At 46.6% G+C, this 17578-nt stretch overlaps 1 protein-coding gene across 8 annotated transcripts in view; it reads right to left on the bottom strand.

Moving 5' to 3' along the window:
- The window catches only part of GSE1 (Gse1 coiled-coil protein), a 776456-nt gene that overhangs the window by 62901 nt on the left and 695977 nt on the right, over positions 1-17578 (bottom strand). For all 8 annotated transcript variants that reach the window (XM_051974846.1, XM_051974848.1, XM_051974849.1 and 5 more), the window contains one exon: positions 5900-6118. In XM_051974846.1, the coding sequence (XP_051830806.1) occupies positions 5900-6118 (219 nt within the window). The remainder of the gene's footprint in view (positions 1-5899; positions 6119-17578) is intronic.

Consider the following 17578-nt stretch of genomic DNA (forward strand, 5'->3'; position numbering starts at 1 on the left):
TCTCAAAGCTCAGGCAAGGGCTGTAACCCACTGGTGAGGAACCCACCAGATGAACAAAGTCTTGGAATTGCTGAGCACTGCATTGCAATGCTCATCTCAAGGCTTAATGCCTTTTCTATAGAACCAACCATGAGGTACTTTCTAGGTAAGTGGGAAGAATCATGGATTTGGAGTGTTCAAATCCTGAGTCTCCTAGCGACTAACCTGTGTAATTTGGGGCACTTCCTTTCTCTCTCAGTGAAACAAAGGGGTTGGTCCAGAAGATCTAAGTCCCTTCAGTCCTAAAACCTAAAGCACCCCATGAATTTGCACACAAGTCCACACTCCTGCCCCTTTTCTCCTTCTCCTTCCCAGGGCCTAGGGTCCAACCGTTCCCTCCCCCAAATCCTGCTGATGATGGAGCCTTGTCCTTTCGCTGGGCTCCATCCAGTTCTACAGCCCATTAGTGAGACAAACATTCAGATGTGCGTTTCTGCATCCAGGCACCCAGCAGTCGCTGACGCTGTAATTTAGCAGGGGCAGTTTGGCTGCTCTGAGAACACATTTAGGAGCCTTTAGGAAAAATAAAATTTCAATGAAGCATATCAGCACGGAAACCTATTGAGGGGGACAGATTCCTCTTTCCTCTTCATCCTTTCTCTCGGGGTACAGCAAATGATATGGCATTTGGATTACTTTGTCTGAATTGAATTTTTAAACTGCACCCTCGAGACACGATGCTGAGGAAAGACATTAGCCCATGAAACGATGGAAAGAATTCAGTCCTATGGCTAAAAATAAGAAGCAACTTGAAGGGGAGGAAGGGGAGGAGGGAAGCTAAGGAAGGTTAAAAGGTGTGCTATGGAGATAAGCTAACAGCAAAAAGAAAGAAAAATACCCACATCGGGGAGCTTTTCTACAACTGACAAAAGGTGTGGCGATAAAAAATAAATAAATAAAAAGCCTTCCTGTAGGGCATGGGATCCTTTGGCAGGAGGGAATCGTTGATTAGTTAGAACTGCACCTCTCGGAGAGGCTGGAAGTAGGGTTAGGCCCATGTTGCCTCGAAATTCAGTCCTGCTATTTATTTACTCTCTGCTCAGGTTTGAGAGCTGCCTCCCAGCCCTCCATTCTGACTATTTTTCCTTTGCACCATATGGAGGGGCTCCCTTATAATCTCTCCCTCTCTGTCTCTGTCTCTCCCTTTCTCATTCATTCACTCACTCACTCACACACACCCTTCATAGTCCAACTGTCTCACTTCATGGTCACACAAGGCAGATAATGGATTCTTTCCTAACTTCCTCTGCCCAAAAGGTTCTTCAATAAAACTGGACCAAGAGCTTCTGACTCCCTACTTTTGCTTCTAAAGTCCCAAGTCTCAAAAGGTATTGAGATAAACTGACGCCCGCCAGAGCATCGATTCATAAATATTAACCGCCAGTGGCTTTCTATTACTTCTAGGATCAAATACAAAATTGGTTGATTCTGGTTGGCATTTAAAGCTCTTCACCACTGGGCCTCTTTCTACATTGTACTTCCCTCTACACAAGCAACAATCTAATGAGACTGGATTATTTGCAACTCAGATGAGACACTTAATATTTCCTGTACCTTTGGCTCACTGACCTTCTGCCTGGAATTCTCTCTCTCCTTAAGCTTCCCTGGCTTCCTTTGAGACCGCTGGTTCGCCAGCTTTTCTTCTCAGTATGTTTTTACTATTAAGCATTATTGAGGTTCTGTCCAAAGAAATTTTATTTATCTGGGTTATATTTATAGTTATTTATCCTATTAGAAATTAAAAACCAATTTTGAACATGTAGCCCCTCTGAAAAGGTTTCAAAAAACCTCCAGGATTCTCTAGCTTTTGAGAACTATGGCTTTAACCTGAGCTCAACTCCCACTTTCTGCTAAGAGGATCTTAGTACCTTTCCTCCATATGTCTGTGTTTGCACATCATTCACCTCCTCTAAGAGCAAGGACCTTATTTTTGTTTTTTATATCCTCAGCACACAATAAGCGCTTAATAAATACTTATTGATCCATAGGAATGGGATGCTCCAGAAGCCAGGAAAGACTGCCATGTTCTCCTTTCCATCCCAGCAGACATCAGCTGTTCTAAGCATGACAGACTATACCGAGTCACCATAGCACTTTTTGGTGGCCTTAATTTTCAATCAGTTACCCACCCAAAGAACAGAGAGAAAGCAGGGTCTGAATGGGTGCTACTTTTCCACTGGGGAAATATCTCAAGGACAGCACACGTCTGACCTACCCCAGGGGAACAGCCGGGTCCCAGCGGGCAAATCCTCAAGGGCTTCTGCCATCACAACTCTGGGGAAAGTACACTTTGTTCCCTGATGGACCAGGCCACACACCCCCTGGCACATAGCCCTGGCTGCTGGATGCCTAGCTATCCAGACCTGGGGAGATGCCAGAAAGAGCTGAGAAAAAAAACACAACAAAAGACAAACTTAAGATCCTGTTTGCAAGGCTGCAATCTTTTGAGGGAACCAGGAATGAAAAAAGGCTTCCTCAAATTTCTTTCACCAGCTTCCTTTCATATGGTCTGTACCATAGGAAAGGTTCTCTTCCCACTGGTGGAAGAGCTTACAAGAGCCTTGGCAAGGACCCTGGGCCCACCAGACTGAGAATGCGCTACAGAACCACAGCATTTAGGCCTGGGGCTACCTGCGTGGGACTTCTGCCTATGCTTAGCTGTTGTATATCACAAGGGCTATTTTTACCCTAGAGAGCCAGCTTTCTGCTGAGGCTGGTAATCCTGGCACCAGAAACTTACATTTTCCCCTGCCTCTCTAGTCTTTTGAGACCTGCAGGGAAGTATGAAAAAGTATCTAAAGATGCTGAAAATAAAGCTCCATCACGACCACCCCAGCCTTCCTTCTTCCTGGCTCTTCCTCCGAAGCAATCCATCTTCTGCAGAAGCCCTGAGGACTCTGGGTCTGGCTCCCATTCTCTGCTGGGGGTCCTCATGAAGATTCTTTCTTCCCCTCCCTCAGGGTGCTTCCTTATGCTGGAGTTGGCTAAAACCCCCAGGTGATCCCTGGTCTGGGGAAACTGCCTCAGGCAGGCTGGCAGGCAGAAGGTGACAGGGGGACACATGGACTTCAGGTGAGCCATCTGCTCCTAGTCTGACTGGCAAGCCGGAGCCCAGAATGCCCAGTGGCAGCTTGGGCATATGCGCCCGTGTGCGCACAAATACACGGAGGGCACGCGCTGCCCCTGTGAGATGGTGAGGGTTTGCTAGCTAAGGCCAAGGGGTCACTAGTACCAGCCTTTCTATCCTATCCCCCCAGGCTTCTGGGAAGATCAGGGTACTGCAGGCTAAGATGACAAATGAAGAGATGGCAAATGCTCACTTGTGTAGAAATATATTCCTCTTCTGTGTATATCCCCAGGGGCTGAGATGAAAATGGACCCTATATGGAGCAATTCTGGCTCGACTCGAGACTCTCCCTCAAAGAAAAAGTCCTGCATAAATGGGACAGGAGGCCCCACTGCCTTCCTCTGCCCCCCAAAGCCACCTCTGGCACTTCCCATCGTCATCCTTTCATACATTTACTGAGCACTCTGCCAGACCGTGGAGGAGGGCTGCATAAGCCATGGTGCAGGCCCTCCCGGGGGAAGGGTCAAGAATCAGAGTCTGCGGCTATTACGGTGACAGAGCTGGGGAAAAGCAGAAATAAAATAGATCAGAGGCAACAAGCCTAGGCCTGAATGCCAAACAGGCCGGAGGATTCCTTGGGGCCACACAGGAGAATCCTAAGCAAATAGAAGCCATTGGACAGGTGCATGTTGGGAGTAGACCTGATACAGCTTACTCCATTGATTCTGTCCTTGGCCGGGAAGGTGAGAAACCGGGATGGATTTGCCTAATGTGATAAAATCACCTCATTCAACATCTCTCATGAGTCATTTTTCAATATTTAATAATAGCTAGCACTCATACAGACTCCCCACAAACATATCCCACGTCTAGCTGCACCACCCTAGACAGTAAATGCTCTAATGACTCTAATTTTACAGATGGGGAAACAGGAAGTTAAGTGATCTGCCCGGTAACAGAGTTAGTACGTGTGTGAAGCTAAATTTCAACTCCCCAGTGTTTCTGAGTCCAAAGTCCATCGGGCCACCTTGGTATGGGAAATACAAGTGACCACTAGACTAGGGGGACGATAACCAGAATCCAACTTTTGATTTCGGTTTTTTCATTTGTAACGTTCAAGAAATAGAAAGAGAGGATGGTCCATTTCCCAGTTTCCTAAACTGTGGAAACCGCCTATGGCATCTCATTACAAAGTGGGGGTCACAAAATGATGATTTGCCATCATTAAGTGTTTGATTTGTACCCCTATTTTATATACCTATATACTTGGGGTCATATAAAAATTTCTTGGGTAAAAGGGGTTTCGAGTGGAAAAAACTTAAGCAGTCTGGGATACTTATGATCGGATTTATAGCTTGAAGGGACAAGGATCTTGTCCAGTCAACCTTTCCCCTCCTCACTTTACAGAGAATTCTGATGAGAGAAAGCAAAGCTTCAAGGTCATTTGTCTTATTCAAGTTCACAGAGACTATCTCAAGAGTTGGGAATTCAAACCGGGTCCTGCTGACAACAAATTTTTGTGCTCTCTCCACTAATATAGCAATGTCCTTCTACCTTCACTGGGTAAATACTCGGTGATCATTTATAAGCTGGAAGGCTTCGTGCCGGGGCTAAAGAAATGAATGCAGAAGTCACTGCTCTTCCCCTCATTACAGAAGGCAGAGGTTGGTAAGCCCTTCAATCAACACTGAAGCCAAATGAGCCAGAGCCAGTCTTGTCCAAGACTTGGTGCATCCATCCTAGAGGAAGGAAGGGGACTTCCTGCCCTTTGTGCACCCCACCCTGAAGCCATTCCCTCACACGGAGGGAGGGTTTGAGAATATGAATCGGGGAGAATGGGTCAAAGGTAGAGAGACCCTCAGAAGAAAAGGAGACAAGGAGAATGGCACACGGCCAGAGTTCTACAGAACAGCTTCAGGGGAAAAGATCCAGGAAATGCCCCGAGTTCTATCCTGAGCTCTTGCTGTGTAACCTGGGATCAGGGACTTCCCTTTTCTAGGCCTTCATGTCCTTACTGACACAAGGAAGGGGCTGGCCCAGCTTCCCTGTCACTCTTTGATTCTGGAAGCTTAGCAGGGAGATCGAGGTGAGAACAGAGGCTGGTCCTTCTCAGGAGGGCACAATACAGAGTTGACCTTGGCTTGTATTTATCTGGAGCAAAGGTTCTTTTACTTGGTGGCTAGCCAGGAACTTAAGTTTTTTTTTTTTTTTAAAAAAACTGATAAATCTGTTTCATGATAATTGGTTTCCTTTACCAATTTCATCTGTAATTTTGTCCTTGGCTGGGAAGGTGAGAAACTGGGATGTATTTGCCTAATGTGATATTTTATTTTATTTCATTTTATAAGCTTAAAAAAATGATTATGAGAAGGATCTGTAGTCACACACACAAGCACACAGATACAGTCTATATCTAGACTGATTTTCTCATCTTACCACAGAAGTAAGGATCAGAAAAACTCAGTTACAAAATGGTACAAATTAGCAGAGCTAAGATCCGAACCCAGATCCTCTGACTATAATCCAATGCTTCCTCTGCTATACTACACTGTACACACACACACACACACACACACACACACACACACACACACACGTTTCCCTTGATGAATTTTCCTGGCTTTTAGGTTAACTGCTACTCCCTGCTGGCCCACAGCACATGCTATTTTGGGGAGCTGAGGCTCACCCACTCTCCAGGGAAGGGAGGGGAGGAGTTTGAAGCTGAAATCCCCAACCTCCCTGTTCCGTCCATTGGACTCGGTGCCTGGATGACACCGCCTCCTCCTCTCTTACCTCTCGGTTCCTCTGCCTGTTTTGCGAGTTTGCGCAGAGCGGCGGCGAAGCTGGAAGAGGGCGCTGCTTGAACTGACAGGTTGCTGGTGGCTGCTGGGCTGCCATTGGGTACAAGGGAGCCATTGAGAGGAGAAGGGGTCAAGGGGCTGACGGTAGCAGTGGTCCGAGTCGCTGTTGAAAGCATTCCTATTGAAGGGGACTTTGGCTCATGGCTCATGCCTGAAACAATGAAAAGAACAACCAATCACCAGGGGCGGAAGGAGAGGAGGGGAACGGTCACTGGGCTGACACCCAGAGCCCTGCAAGTCAGAGGGGAGCTGGGGAGATAAGGGCATCTTCAGAAAAGTTGGGAGAGGGGGATGTGTAATCTTCTCTTTACCCCCACCCCCAGAGAGAGCAACACACATGGATAAATGAACTAGCCAGGAGTCCCTTTCAAGGGACTCTCCATGGAGGACTGGAGTGGATAATCTTTTAAAAGGGAACATCCCTACAACACAATCCCAGCTTATCCTGGGAGTAGATACCTGCTGAAGCCTTTTAGGGACTTTCACCCAAAGCATGGATCTTTAAAGTTTCTCAAAGACCTGGAAAACCCCATCCCTGATGCCCTTTGTTTCATATTTGGAGCAGGGAGCTTTCAGGTTGCTGGCTGACCAGGAAGGACACAATTACAGTAGTGAGGACCCCACACTGCCCACTTTGAGATCCTACCACCAAAATGACTGTGCAAAAGGTGAGTTCAACAGGTTTTGGTGAAGGGTAAGGAAGGAAAAAAAAAAGAAAAAAGGAAGTTAACCTAGACCTTCGAAAGCTGTTTGTGGTCCTCTAATGGGGCCCTTACTAGGCATGCCCACTAAAAATAAAGCCATTAAAAATAAAAATTGGGCCCCACAGAAACCTCATTTCCCACTCCGGAGCCATGGTCAGGCCCCGAGAACTCGACACCAGCTGATGTCCTGGTCGGTCCCCACCTGCAGCAGAAGCAGCCTGGTGGAGCCACTCAGAGATGACATCAGGTTTATTCCCCCCACAAGGGGCACAAGTTCCCCTATTTTCTCTTCCCCATAAGGAGTTCAGAGCTTTCAATTTCCCTTTTAAGTGTCAATGAAAAAGCTGTGTTCTTCTTGTACAATCAATAAAACCTTGGCTCCCGTTCAACCCAGCTCTGTCTCAGCACAAGGAAGAGGACCAGGCCATAAATAAGTTTTCCATTAACATTTTCGGCCACCTGCCCAATTTCAGAGGCGGAAAGGGCAGCCCCGACACCATCCACCGTCCCCCGCTCCCTCAAGGTGGGTACATTAAAAAGGAGTAAATCAAAGGCCTAACGGAGACCACACTTTCAGACAGAAGCCCAATGGCCGGGGCAGTTGGCACTCTCTGGCCAAGCTGCCTGCATCACAAATAAATTAGCTTCCCCCAAACAGAGCCAGAAGCTGCAGGAATGACAATGGTTTAACCAGGGGAAAGAAGTCACAGAGTCCGGCAGACTCAAAAAATACAACAATGACTAAGAGGAAAAATGAGCATTCTGCTAAGATGGAGGTGAAGGGACCCAGGCAGGGCCCCCCTCGGGTTACCAGCAGCCCATCCCTGAGCAGGTATGCTTCAGAGACAGCCAAGCACGCCCCAGGTCAGGTGAAAACCACTCTCCATCTGCACGGAGAACCTCTTTCTCGGGGGATTCCCCTGACACACAAGTCTATTCAAAACAAGCCTAATTGGAACATGCCCCTGCCCCCTCCCCTCTTGCATCCCTGCAGATGAGCAGGCTCAGACACAGGCGCCCGCCCGGCAGCCTCCAACAAGACAGGGAGAACGAGAAACCGAACCAGACCCAGTATGTTTGAGGGAACCTACTCCCTCGCCCTTGCCAATCCTCCTCCTCTCTGTGGGAGAGGGAAGGAAAAAAATGACCAGTTTTCATCCAGGGGACACAACTTCCATGGAGGATCTGACACTGCAAGCCAGACCCTGCCTCCATCTTCCAGACACAGTCCAGAAGGCCACTCACTGCCCACACCGAAAGCCAGAAAGGAAGGCAGGATTCAAACTCAGGGCTCACCCTGTATATAAAGTCCTTTCCACCCCTCGGTGTTCCCTGCCCCCCAGATGCCCTTCCATGCAGTCTGGATGGATCTGAATGTGGTTCTCCACCCCCCCTTTCAGTTAGCAGTGAGCTCTTTGGAGGCAAGAACCAAATTTTCTTTCTATTCCAATACATGTAGTAAGTGCTTAATTGACTGGCTGGTGGGAGCTGTCCCCCCAACTCCTCCTCCAAATCAGGGGTTCTGTCTCCTAAAAGGACATCTCCCCAAAACAGGACTCACACCCCTGTGTGTCCTCTCTCTTACACACACACACTCCCCTGTTTACTGTTAGGAATTCTCTGGCCAAGTTTTCTCCATATTCCCTTAAAAAAAAAAAAAAAAAGATAGAGGATGGAAAAGGCTTCTGAATCTGGGCCCACAGAGGCTGGAGCTGTATGGCTCTTTAACATGACCACAGGATTGGTTGGGGGAAGCAGGAATCTTGGGGTGATGAGAGGAAGAAGGACTATTTTTTTTATTTAATCGAGAAGGGCTGGAAAATTACCACCGAGTTCAATGAGTTGAGGAGAGAGGGCGAGATGGGGAAACACTATTATTCACAGCGAGCACTGGAAGCGGCGGCTCACCTAACAAAGCCCCCGCCAGCCACAGAGGCAGGGGCTGCCCACTGAAAGCAAGCTGGCCGAACAGCTGCCGAGGCGTCACATGACCCCGGCCGATCTATACCATCCAGGGCTGCGGGGAGATAACAGTGGCGGTTTGTCAGCGGGCCGAGCAGCAGGCCCTATTGAATGTGTCTGAGGCAGCATTGATCCGAGCATTTGACCCCTCTGTGTCCTCAGCTCTCTCTAGTGGGAGAGGGGCGGGCTGGAGAGAAGGGCTGCGGGGCAGCGGGGCTGCCACCAGCCGACGGGGGCGGAGGGAGTTACAGAAAGAGATGCGAATTTACCCCTTCAACCAAAAAGCTTGTTCAACCAGCAGCAAATATTAGCATCAGAGACTCTAACCTGAGATCTGGGATCCATGACCAGTCTCCTTCCTACAGAACCAGGGAAATAAAGTCCCACAGGAACGGGAACTGAGCTCCTGATTCTGCTGTTTCTTAAGGAGCTCTACCTCCTCTCTCACCCCATCTCCAAACCAAAATTTCTTAGCTCATAGGCAAGATTTGCTCAGCTGAAAGAATAACTCCCAAGGTCTCTTGGACCTTGGAATTACAACCCCACACCAAGCCCTCCTCAGTTTCTCCCCCAGATTTCTGCTCAGCAGATAGAAGGCACCTTGGAGATCAGCAATCTAAACCAATCTCATTTGACAGGTGAGGAAATAGTCACACTTTAGAAAAGGGAGCTGGCCAAAGGCACACCAGGCAGACTTGGACTTGAGTGGGGGCTTACCTTGAATGCTGGGCTAATTTTTTTCCTCTGTTCCATGCCCTTTCATCACTTGCCCCTACACATAGTACTAGAAACATAAGGGGGCGGAGGAGTGTCTTCCTTTGGTGTTTAGAAGACTCAAGTTCAAATCCTGACCTCAGCCACTTACTGGATGAGTGATCTTGGCCAAGCCCCTTAACTAGTTTACCTCAATTTCCCCATCTGTAAAAAGGGGGATTCTAACAGTACCCACCTTCCAGGGTTCTTTGTAAAGCACTCGAAGTGCCTGGCGCACAGCAGACATATGTAAACATCCAAAGATCTGAGATATGTTACTGCTGTGGTTGTCACAGGCAGCTAAACAGAGGCCAAAGACTGAGAATCTTGTCACTGCAAAGAAAAAGCAGAGTGGCTGCAGATGTGGGGACCCAGGTCACTGCTAGGGTACGATGGAGCCTGGGACCTCGGACCTGGGAAGCAGCCCCTCTCAGCTCCAAGGCCAGTGATCCATAGGAAACGTTAAACCTGGCTTTGGGTCAGTCCCTTCCAAAGGCATCGCTTCCTCTTTCTTGATCAACTTTGTTTAGGGGAAAGACCTGTCCGCCGCTTCCTGAGGACCTAGCATGTGCAAGGCTTAAAGGCAGGAAGGTCTATATGAAGGCGAGTTTGTTTTTGGTTTTGGTTTTTTGCTGAGACAATTGGGGTTAAGTGATAGCCAGGAAGTGCTAAGTGTCCAAGGCCACACTTGAACTCAGGTCCTCCTGACTTCAGGGCTGGTGCTCTATCCACTGCACCACCTGGCTGCCCCAAGCTCCCAGAGTCAAGCAAGGTGTGGAAGCCAAGAAACAAAACCAGGAAAGGCAGCTTCCGAGGAAGGGGAGTGTGTAGATAAAACACCACCTCTCCCCCATACTCTGCTGGGCAGACCTTGGGCAAATCATTCTAAGTCTCCAATTCCTCAATCTGTAAATGGGGCCTGAATGATCTCGATAGCAAAAATAATAGAAATGGTGATAACTAGCACTTATAGCACTTTAAAGCTTGCAAAGCATTTGAAAATTAAACAACTATCTCATTTTATCCCCACAACAACCATGGGAAATAGGTCCTATTATTATCATCTCCATTTTACACGTGAGGAAACTAAGGCAGAGAAAGGTCAAGTCAGTCCAAAGTCTGCGGTAGATTTGAAATCAGGTTTTCCAGATTCTCAGATGTACTCTTTCTACCATGTTACCCCTACCTCTATCTTTAGGGCCTTGCTTCTAAGAGAGCGGTCAGGATCATCATCAAGATCTGGGGGCTCCATGGAGATGAGCCTCCAAAATTGAACTTTAAGAAATAAGTGAAAAGAATACCAACTTGACAAGTGAGACCCAGGCTCCAGTCCAGGGCCATTCACTGTGTGCCTTCTGCACAATGAAGGAGGTTAGTTGCAATGATTCCATAGGGTCCCTTACAGATCTGAAACAGATCTCAAGTCCACAGGCACCCACAAAACACAGTCTAGAGGGAATAGACGCTCCTCTCTCCCGTCCCAGAGAGAGTGGGGGAATGTACACCTGACATCCATAGCTACAAGTCCCACTGAGAGTTTCACATTTACGTTCATTCATTCTTTAGACAACTTCAGTATGGGCTTGGATTGTATGAACTCAACCGAGATATTCTTAGCCCAGCCTACAAGTCCTGACCTGAAACATTAACAGTGCCCAAAGGATGGGGTCAAAGGGAAAAAAGGGAGAAAAGCCATTTACATGTCCACCCAACTGTCACCAGCTGGCCACCATTCATCAATGCCATCCACCCACTCCATCCTTCTACCCCCAACCCTAGGAGTAGGCTAACAGAAAAGCATCTGCCCACGAACAGATACACTGGCCTTCACCCAGAAGCACAGACCCTCACGGAGCTTCCCAAGAGCCAAGCTTAGGGGTCACGGTCAGATGCCCCATACTACTGCAAGTAGAAAGTCCCTCAATTCCCTTCAGATGAGGGGTCTTTCTGGTTAGTCACTTCTCCGAGTCCCACAGGGCTGCAGTTCGTAATTCTAAAGCTCGAGCCCCTGAGTTTCCATCTTGGAACTTCAGAATATGAGATCACAGGCCCATTTGCTTCTTCCCTTAGATCATTAGATCTCTGTCCCACTGACTCTGCATTACGATAAGCTTTCTCTTCATCATTCAAACCTCTTGGGAGAATCTGTGGATGAAGGCAAAGCCAGAGAGACACCAGGATGGTACAAAGTCTACTTGATCCAGAGGCATTAGTTTGAATTTTATCTCTGATATAAGCTTTGTTATCCATGGTGAGATTTAAGAAACTATTTTACAAATGAGGAAATGAAGGTCCAGAATTGGAAAGTGACCCACTCAGGAACTGAAGGCTCTCAACCTCAAATCCAGCATGTCAGCTTAAGTCACTAGAGAGCCTTAAGTCACATTTCCAGCTCTGGTGTTAAAAGATTTAAGGGAAAAAATTAGGATACAGGTTGGATTCAAGAATGGGAACTTTCCAGGTTAAGATTTTTGCTACTTTTTCCTCTCTGATAATATCCCAGGAATATAATTAGCCAGTGGCATTGGGGACAAGGGCATGCTAATGTTTGCATTCAGGGCTTCCTTCCTTTAGGAGAACCATATCACCAACCAAGACTATCTAGCACTTTTTAACCCTAGTGTTCTCATTCTCTCTCTCCTTTTTTTTCTCTCTCTCTGGAATTTGTGATTATCAGCTGCCAGGCTAGCTCTGGTCTTAAGTAAGAGGGGAATATAGTGGTTTGCCGTTGACCTTCTATCTGCTAGGCCCTCAGTATCACTGAACCGGCAGGGATCAGCTGGGGCTGTTGCTCCAACTGAGCATCCCATGCTTTCCAGGGCCACTGGACAAAGTCTTGAAACTGAATTCTTGGGCTTTAAGGGAGTGAGTCATAACAAGGTTAGGGCCAGGATCGGATGCTGTGCTACCGCCAACCCAGCCCACCTTGAACATCTTTCCAGTCGTCCCTCACCTCCCCCCAAAAGGGCTAATACCCCCATATTAATGTCAGAACTGTAGGCTCTGGAGCTATAAGCCCTTGAAAAGCTGCCCTGCTGATGTCAGGTCACTTAAAATAGAATTTCAAATGAGCAGCTTCATTAACAGGAGTCTAAAATTAGCATTTCTCCTCAGCATGTATGCACCAGGAGGGGATGGGATAGGCAGGGTGGAGGTGATGTGGAGGAGGTGATGGGGGGAGGGGGACAGGGAAAGCCACATCCTATTGCCATTTATTCCTGATTTGGAGACCTAAAAGGGAAAAGCCCCACTACTCAGCTGTGTCCTAGTAATGTCCCTCCACAATAGTTTAGATCTTGGCATGGGAAGGTTAAATTCAAGTTCTCTTTTTCTTTTTTTTTTTTTTATCCTTGGTCATTTACAGAGAAAAACAGGCTTCCAGAAGAAGCCTATAGGAAGAGATTATTGGTTTACTACAAGCAGCATGGTGAAAGACCTGGCCAGAGAGACTTGGGGCTTAAATTCTGCCTCAGGCACTTACCAGCTGTGTGACCTCAGGCAAATCCCAGTAACCTCAGCGAGCCACTGTTTTCTTCATCTTTAAGATAATCATAATATATGTATAGAACCCTAGAATGGACAGGAAGCTAGGTCTAAGGCATTTTGTTAATCACTAAATAAACATAAGCTATCATTAGCCCCAGTTAAGACAGATTGGTGTCTCTCCCCATAGAATAACAATTTAGAGAAGTCTGCTTTTCTAAAAGCTGTCCTCCCTTACTGGCACCAGGAAAAAGAATGATTTAAAAAGGCAAAAGAAAACCTGAGTTTGAATCTTGGCTTCTGCCCAGTGAATTAGGATAAACCATGACCTCTGAATCTCAGTTTCCTCATGAGAAAAATCAGGGTTAACAATACTGTCTAATATGTTTGGAGTGAGAAGGATTGTTTTCTTTCTTTCTTTTGGTTTTTTGGCCTGGCATATAGTAAGCGTTTAATAAATGTTTGTTGCTTTCAGTGGGAGCCAAAATGGAGAAAGAAAAGAATTTTGTTGATTAAAAAAATTAAATTTAAATTAATTCTTAATTTAATTTAGAATGATTACTTCTAAAAATTAAGAAGCAATAATGGCCTTTTGAATTTCAATCAGAGGTCGTGGGTTCAAATTATACTTTGGTATTTGTAAGGCGCTGACTCACAGCTTTTGAGAGCCTCAGCTTCTTCCTCTGTAAATGGAGGGGGTTGTTTAGGTGATCCGGGAGGTCCCGAGCAAGGCTCAAGCCCATGATTCCCAAGCACCCAGACAAAGAAAACAGCAGGTGTTCTCCAGCTGATGCCTCGGGCAGACACCAGCAGGTGTCGCTGTGAGGCCCTGGGAGCTCCCAACCCCAGCTGGGAGGGATGGAAGGAGGGAAGGAGGGAGGACCCGGCCTGGGCGTCAGTCAGCATTTATTAAACTTTGGCCCCGGTGCCCTCCGGAGGCCTTGAATGAGTACTGGGATCTCACTCCCCCTGCCCTCATTATACAGGCATTTATTAACTTCTGCGCTCTCAGCCATTGACTGAATTCTTGTCTACATTATCAGCTCATGTAAATTCATTATACTTAACAGCTGGGAATAAAATCCTCAGCAGGAAGGCTGTGATGGATGAGGGTTTGGGGGGCAGGGATATTGGGGGGAGGGGTTGGGTGGGCAGCAGCAGGGGTGAAGAGCTAGGGGGGGATCGCCCTTCTTACTGTACAATCACTTCAAGCCTGGGGGCTGTAGAGCCTCCAAAATGGAGGCGCCGGGGAGAAAATAAGCCCCAGGGTTTGGATGGAAAGAAAGCCCTTGTTTCCCTTCCTCTTCTCCCCCTCCCCCTCCTCCCCATCTCCTTTCCCAGGCCATGTATCTATGCTTATCGCCTCCCCCGTCCACCCCGCCCCAAACCCAAGTTTACAAGCCTGCTCGAGTAACATTGACCAGAGCGGTTTCAAAATAACCATCCGGGATACATAATAACCAAAGCCATCCTTAGCCATTGCTCGAGACCCAAGCGAAGGCTAGCTGGCAGAAGTCCAAGCAAGCTGCCGGCTGAGCCCCCAGGGGAGCCAACTCCCCTAAGCCTCCCTTTGTAGCCAGATTGCTCCGCCTGCAATTCAGCCAAAGGATGCCTGCGCTGGCCCGGGCGAGGAGAGCTGCGGTCTCCGAATAATTCCCCGAGTTCTCACAGGGGGGCAAGGACGCAACACCGCCCCCCTTTCCCCAATCTGCTGGTCCCATGCTTTTATTACAGGATGGAGATCATGAAATCTTGTCAATGGACAAGCAAGGAAAAATCTGTTACAAAAGCTGGGGAAAGCCCGGGCCAAAGGGGCGTCCTGCTATCCACTGCCAACTCCTTCGACCAATACTCCGGATTTTTCTTCCCTCCCCCTAACTTCTCATTTCCTTCCCAACGAGACACGTGTATCGGTAAGAGTAAACCCCACCCGATGAGTTAGGGTCCGTCTCCCCAATGCCAATCACTTCAGGATGGCACAGAATCCCAGCACTGAAGAAGGCCGGCGGATTGGCAAAGGACACAGACTTTTAGTACTTAAGACACCTTAGAGCTCATTTGTCTTTTGGTCCCTCCTCGTTTTTACAGGAGGATCAGGAGGAAAAGCGATGACTCCAAGGTCACGCAGAGTTATCAGCAAGAGCAGAGACCAAAAACTTGCGTCTCCATCCCCAGAGCTACCCTGTATTCTTTCCCTGCTGTATTATCAAGCTGGGTGCCCATCAATACTTTAGGACCTACCAAAGCAAACATAAATTCACACTCAGTTCACACACACACACACACACAATCTCAAAGCAGATTTTTGTTTTAAAGGAAAAAATAAAAAGCCTCTTCTACTATATTAAATATGGTATCTCTCTCCCTCTCTCCCTCCCCTCCATAAATGGTTCAGGGAGCATGACTAATCAGCAGTCTGCCTGCCTCCTGCAGATTCCATAATTACTCCTTCCTTTCATCCCCAGCTCTTCTCCGACACCAGACCTCAGGCCTGCTACCTCTATGCTCTGTAATTACAAGCTAATAGCTTAGATGAATTTTCTGCTGGGTCCCAGTTCAAGCACCAATCCGCCCCTTCCCCCTTGACAACCCCCCCTAGGGTAATTACACCCTGTGAGGTTCAGCACAGCAGGCCCTCACATTTAGTCACAGGCCCGCATTCTCGGCCTGAATTTCCTAATCACCCCTCTTGGTAATTTTTCATTACCACAGAAAGAAATGTTTGTGAACAAATACAGGGCGTCCCCCAGCTTTCTGCATGGTGCCTCCTTCCCCCACAATCCCCCACTTCCCCAAAGGGACGATGCTTCAGCACAGTAACAAGTCTGGGGTCACCCCACACAACACATAGCAGCAGATGATGCTAACCCCCTCCCCCCATCTCCAGGTTCCATAACAGACACTTCATAATAAATTCATAAATACATTTGCCTTTTGGCATGTTCTGCGCTCACCTGCTCACAACAGTTTGTGAGTGTGAGGGGAAGGGAAGGGGAAGAGAAGTGTGAAAAGGTCCCCCATCTCCTGGAAAGATTAGGGTAGGGCCTATGCTCTCTCATTAAGCACACTGCAAGATTGCAGAGGTTGGCCGATGAGAGGGAAGGAGGGAGGGAGAGTGTGTGTGTGTGTGTGTGTGTGTGTGTGTGTGTGTGTGTATGTGTGTGTGTGTGCGCGCGCTGAGCACTTTGATTTAAGAAGCCAGATACAGTATCGGGTTTTTCTCACCCACAATATATGTGCTGTGTGTGTGTGTGTGTGTGTGTGTGTGTGTGTGTGTGTGTGTATGCATCCACACTTTCATTCAAGATGATGGACATAGCATTTTTTCTCCCTACACATACATATCTATACATACACACATACATACATATACACATATAATGTGTGTATATGTATATACACCTTCATAGCATTTTTCTCACTAGATACACTATCAGCTTTTTCTCACCTACTACACATATATCTTTATATAAATATGTGTGTCTATATATATATATATACATATACAAATATAATATATACATGTTTACACACTTTCATTCGGAAGATGATGGATATAGTAGTATTTTTCCTCACTAGATCTAGTATCGCTTTTTTCACCTACTATACATATATCTATATACACATACATATATGCACATATATACATATATAGGTATATACACACAAACATATATACCCATTTAATACATATATATATAAATATAATGTGTGTATATACATGTATATATACTTTCATTCAAGATATAGTAGTATTTTTTTTCTCACCCACAATCCCAAGCTGGAACTGACTTAGGTTTATACAATTACCCTGTTGAAATAATGACCAGTAGGTCAATGATTACCATTCTAATTGTTGAGGCAAAGTAAGATATCAGATACAACCTCAGATTAACAGGCCAGAAGGCTTCATCTTGACCTCAGAAACACACACACACACACACACACACACACACACACACACCCCTTAAGGACTCCTCCACTATCTAAATACTAAATAGCTGCTGCAGGTTGGGACACAACAAATTCCAAACTGTCAGTCAACAAAACCTACCGATTAACTGGAGAGCTTTGGACTAAAGAGAAGGGGCATGGTTTCATATCAAGGAAGTTGCAGAAACACATTAACCCACTTATTCAGGGTTTTTTTTTTTTTTTTATTGTTGTATTCTTTTAAGAAAAAGATCTGTACTTAAAAAAAAAAAGCTCAAATCGAGGGCTTAGTTTTGGTTTTTTGTGTGTTTTTTTTTTTTTTTTTTTTTAATTCAGGTTGTATCTGGACTTGAGATAGTGCAGCAAAGTAGAAAATGTCTTGAACTTTGGAAAAAAAGTTGGACTTGGATTCAAATCCTATCATTGTGACAGTTACTATCATAGTAATTTTAAGCAAATTATTTAACCTCTGTAGGTTGAAGTTTCTTCATTTGTATAGGGAACAAGCTAAACCAGATAGACAGCCTCTTAAGCTTCCCTCCTGATTTAGACCTATGTCCCACCATTTGGCCCAGCTGCCAACGCCACCTGGGAGCCAACAGTGGCAAACAAATTCTGAATTTAAAGTTGGAGGGCCTAGTGTCTTAAGTCTTGGCTCTTTCACTAACTTACCTGTCTGGGCTGCCATTTCCTCATTGATAAATGAAAAGGGGGAAGGTTGGGGGGAGGGAAGGGAGAGGTGGACACATCTTCCTACCAAAAATCCTGTGGCCTTT

This window comes from Antechinus flavipes, chromosome 2 (assembly GCF_016432865.1).
Source record: "Antechinus flavipes isolate AdamAnt ecotype Samford, QLD, Australia chromosome 2, AdamAnt_v2, whole genome shotgun sequence".
Classification (NCBI taxonomy): Eukaryota; Metazoa; Chordata; class Mammalia; order Dasyuromorphia; family Dasyuridae; genus Antechinus; species Antechinus flavipes.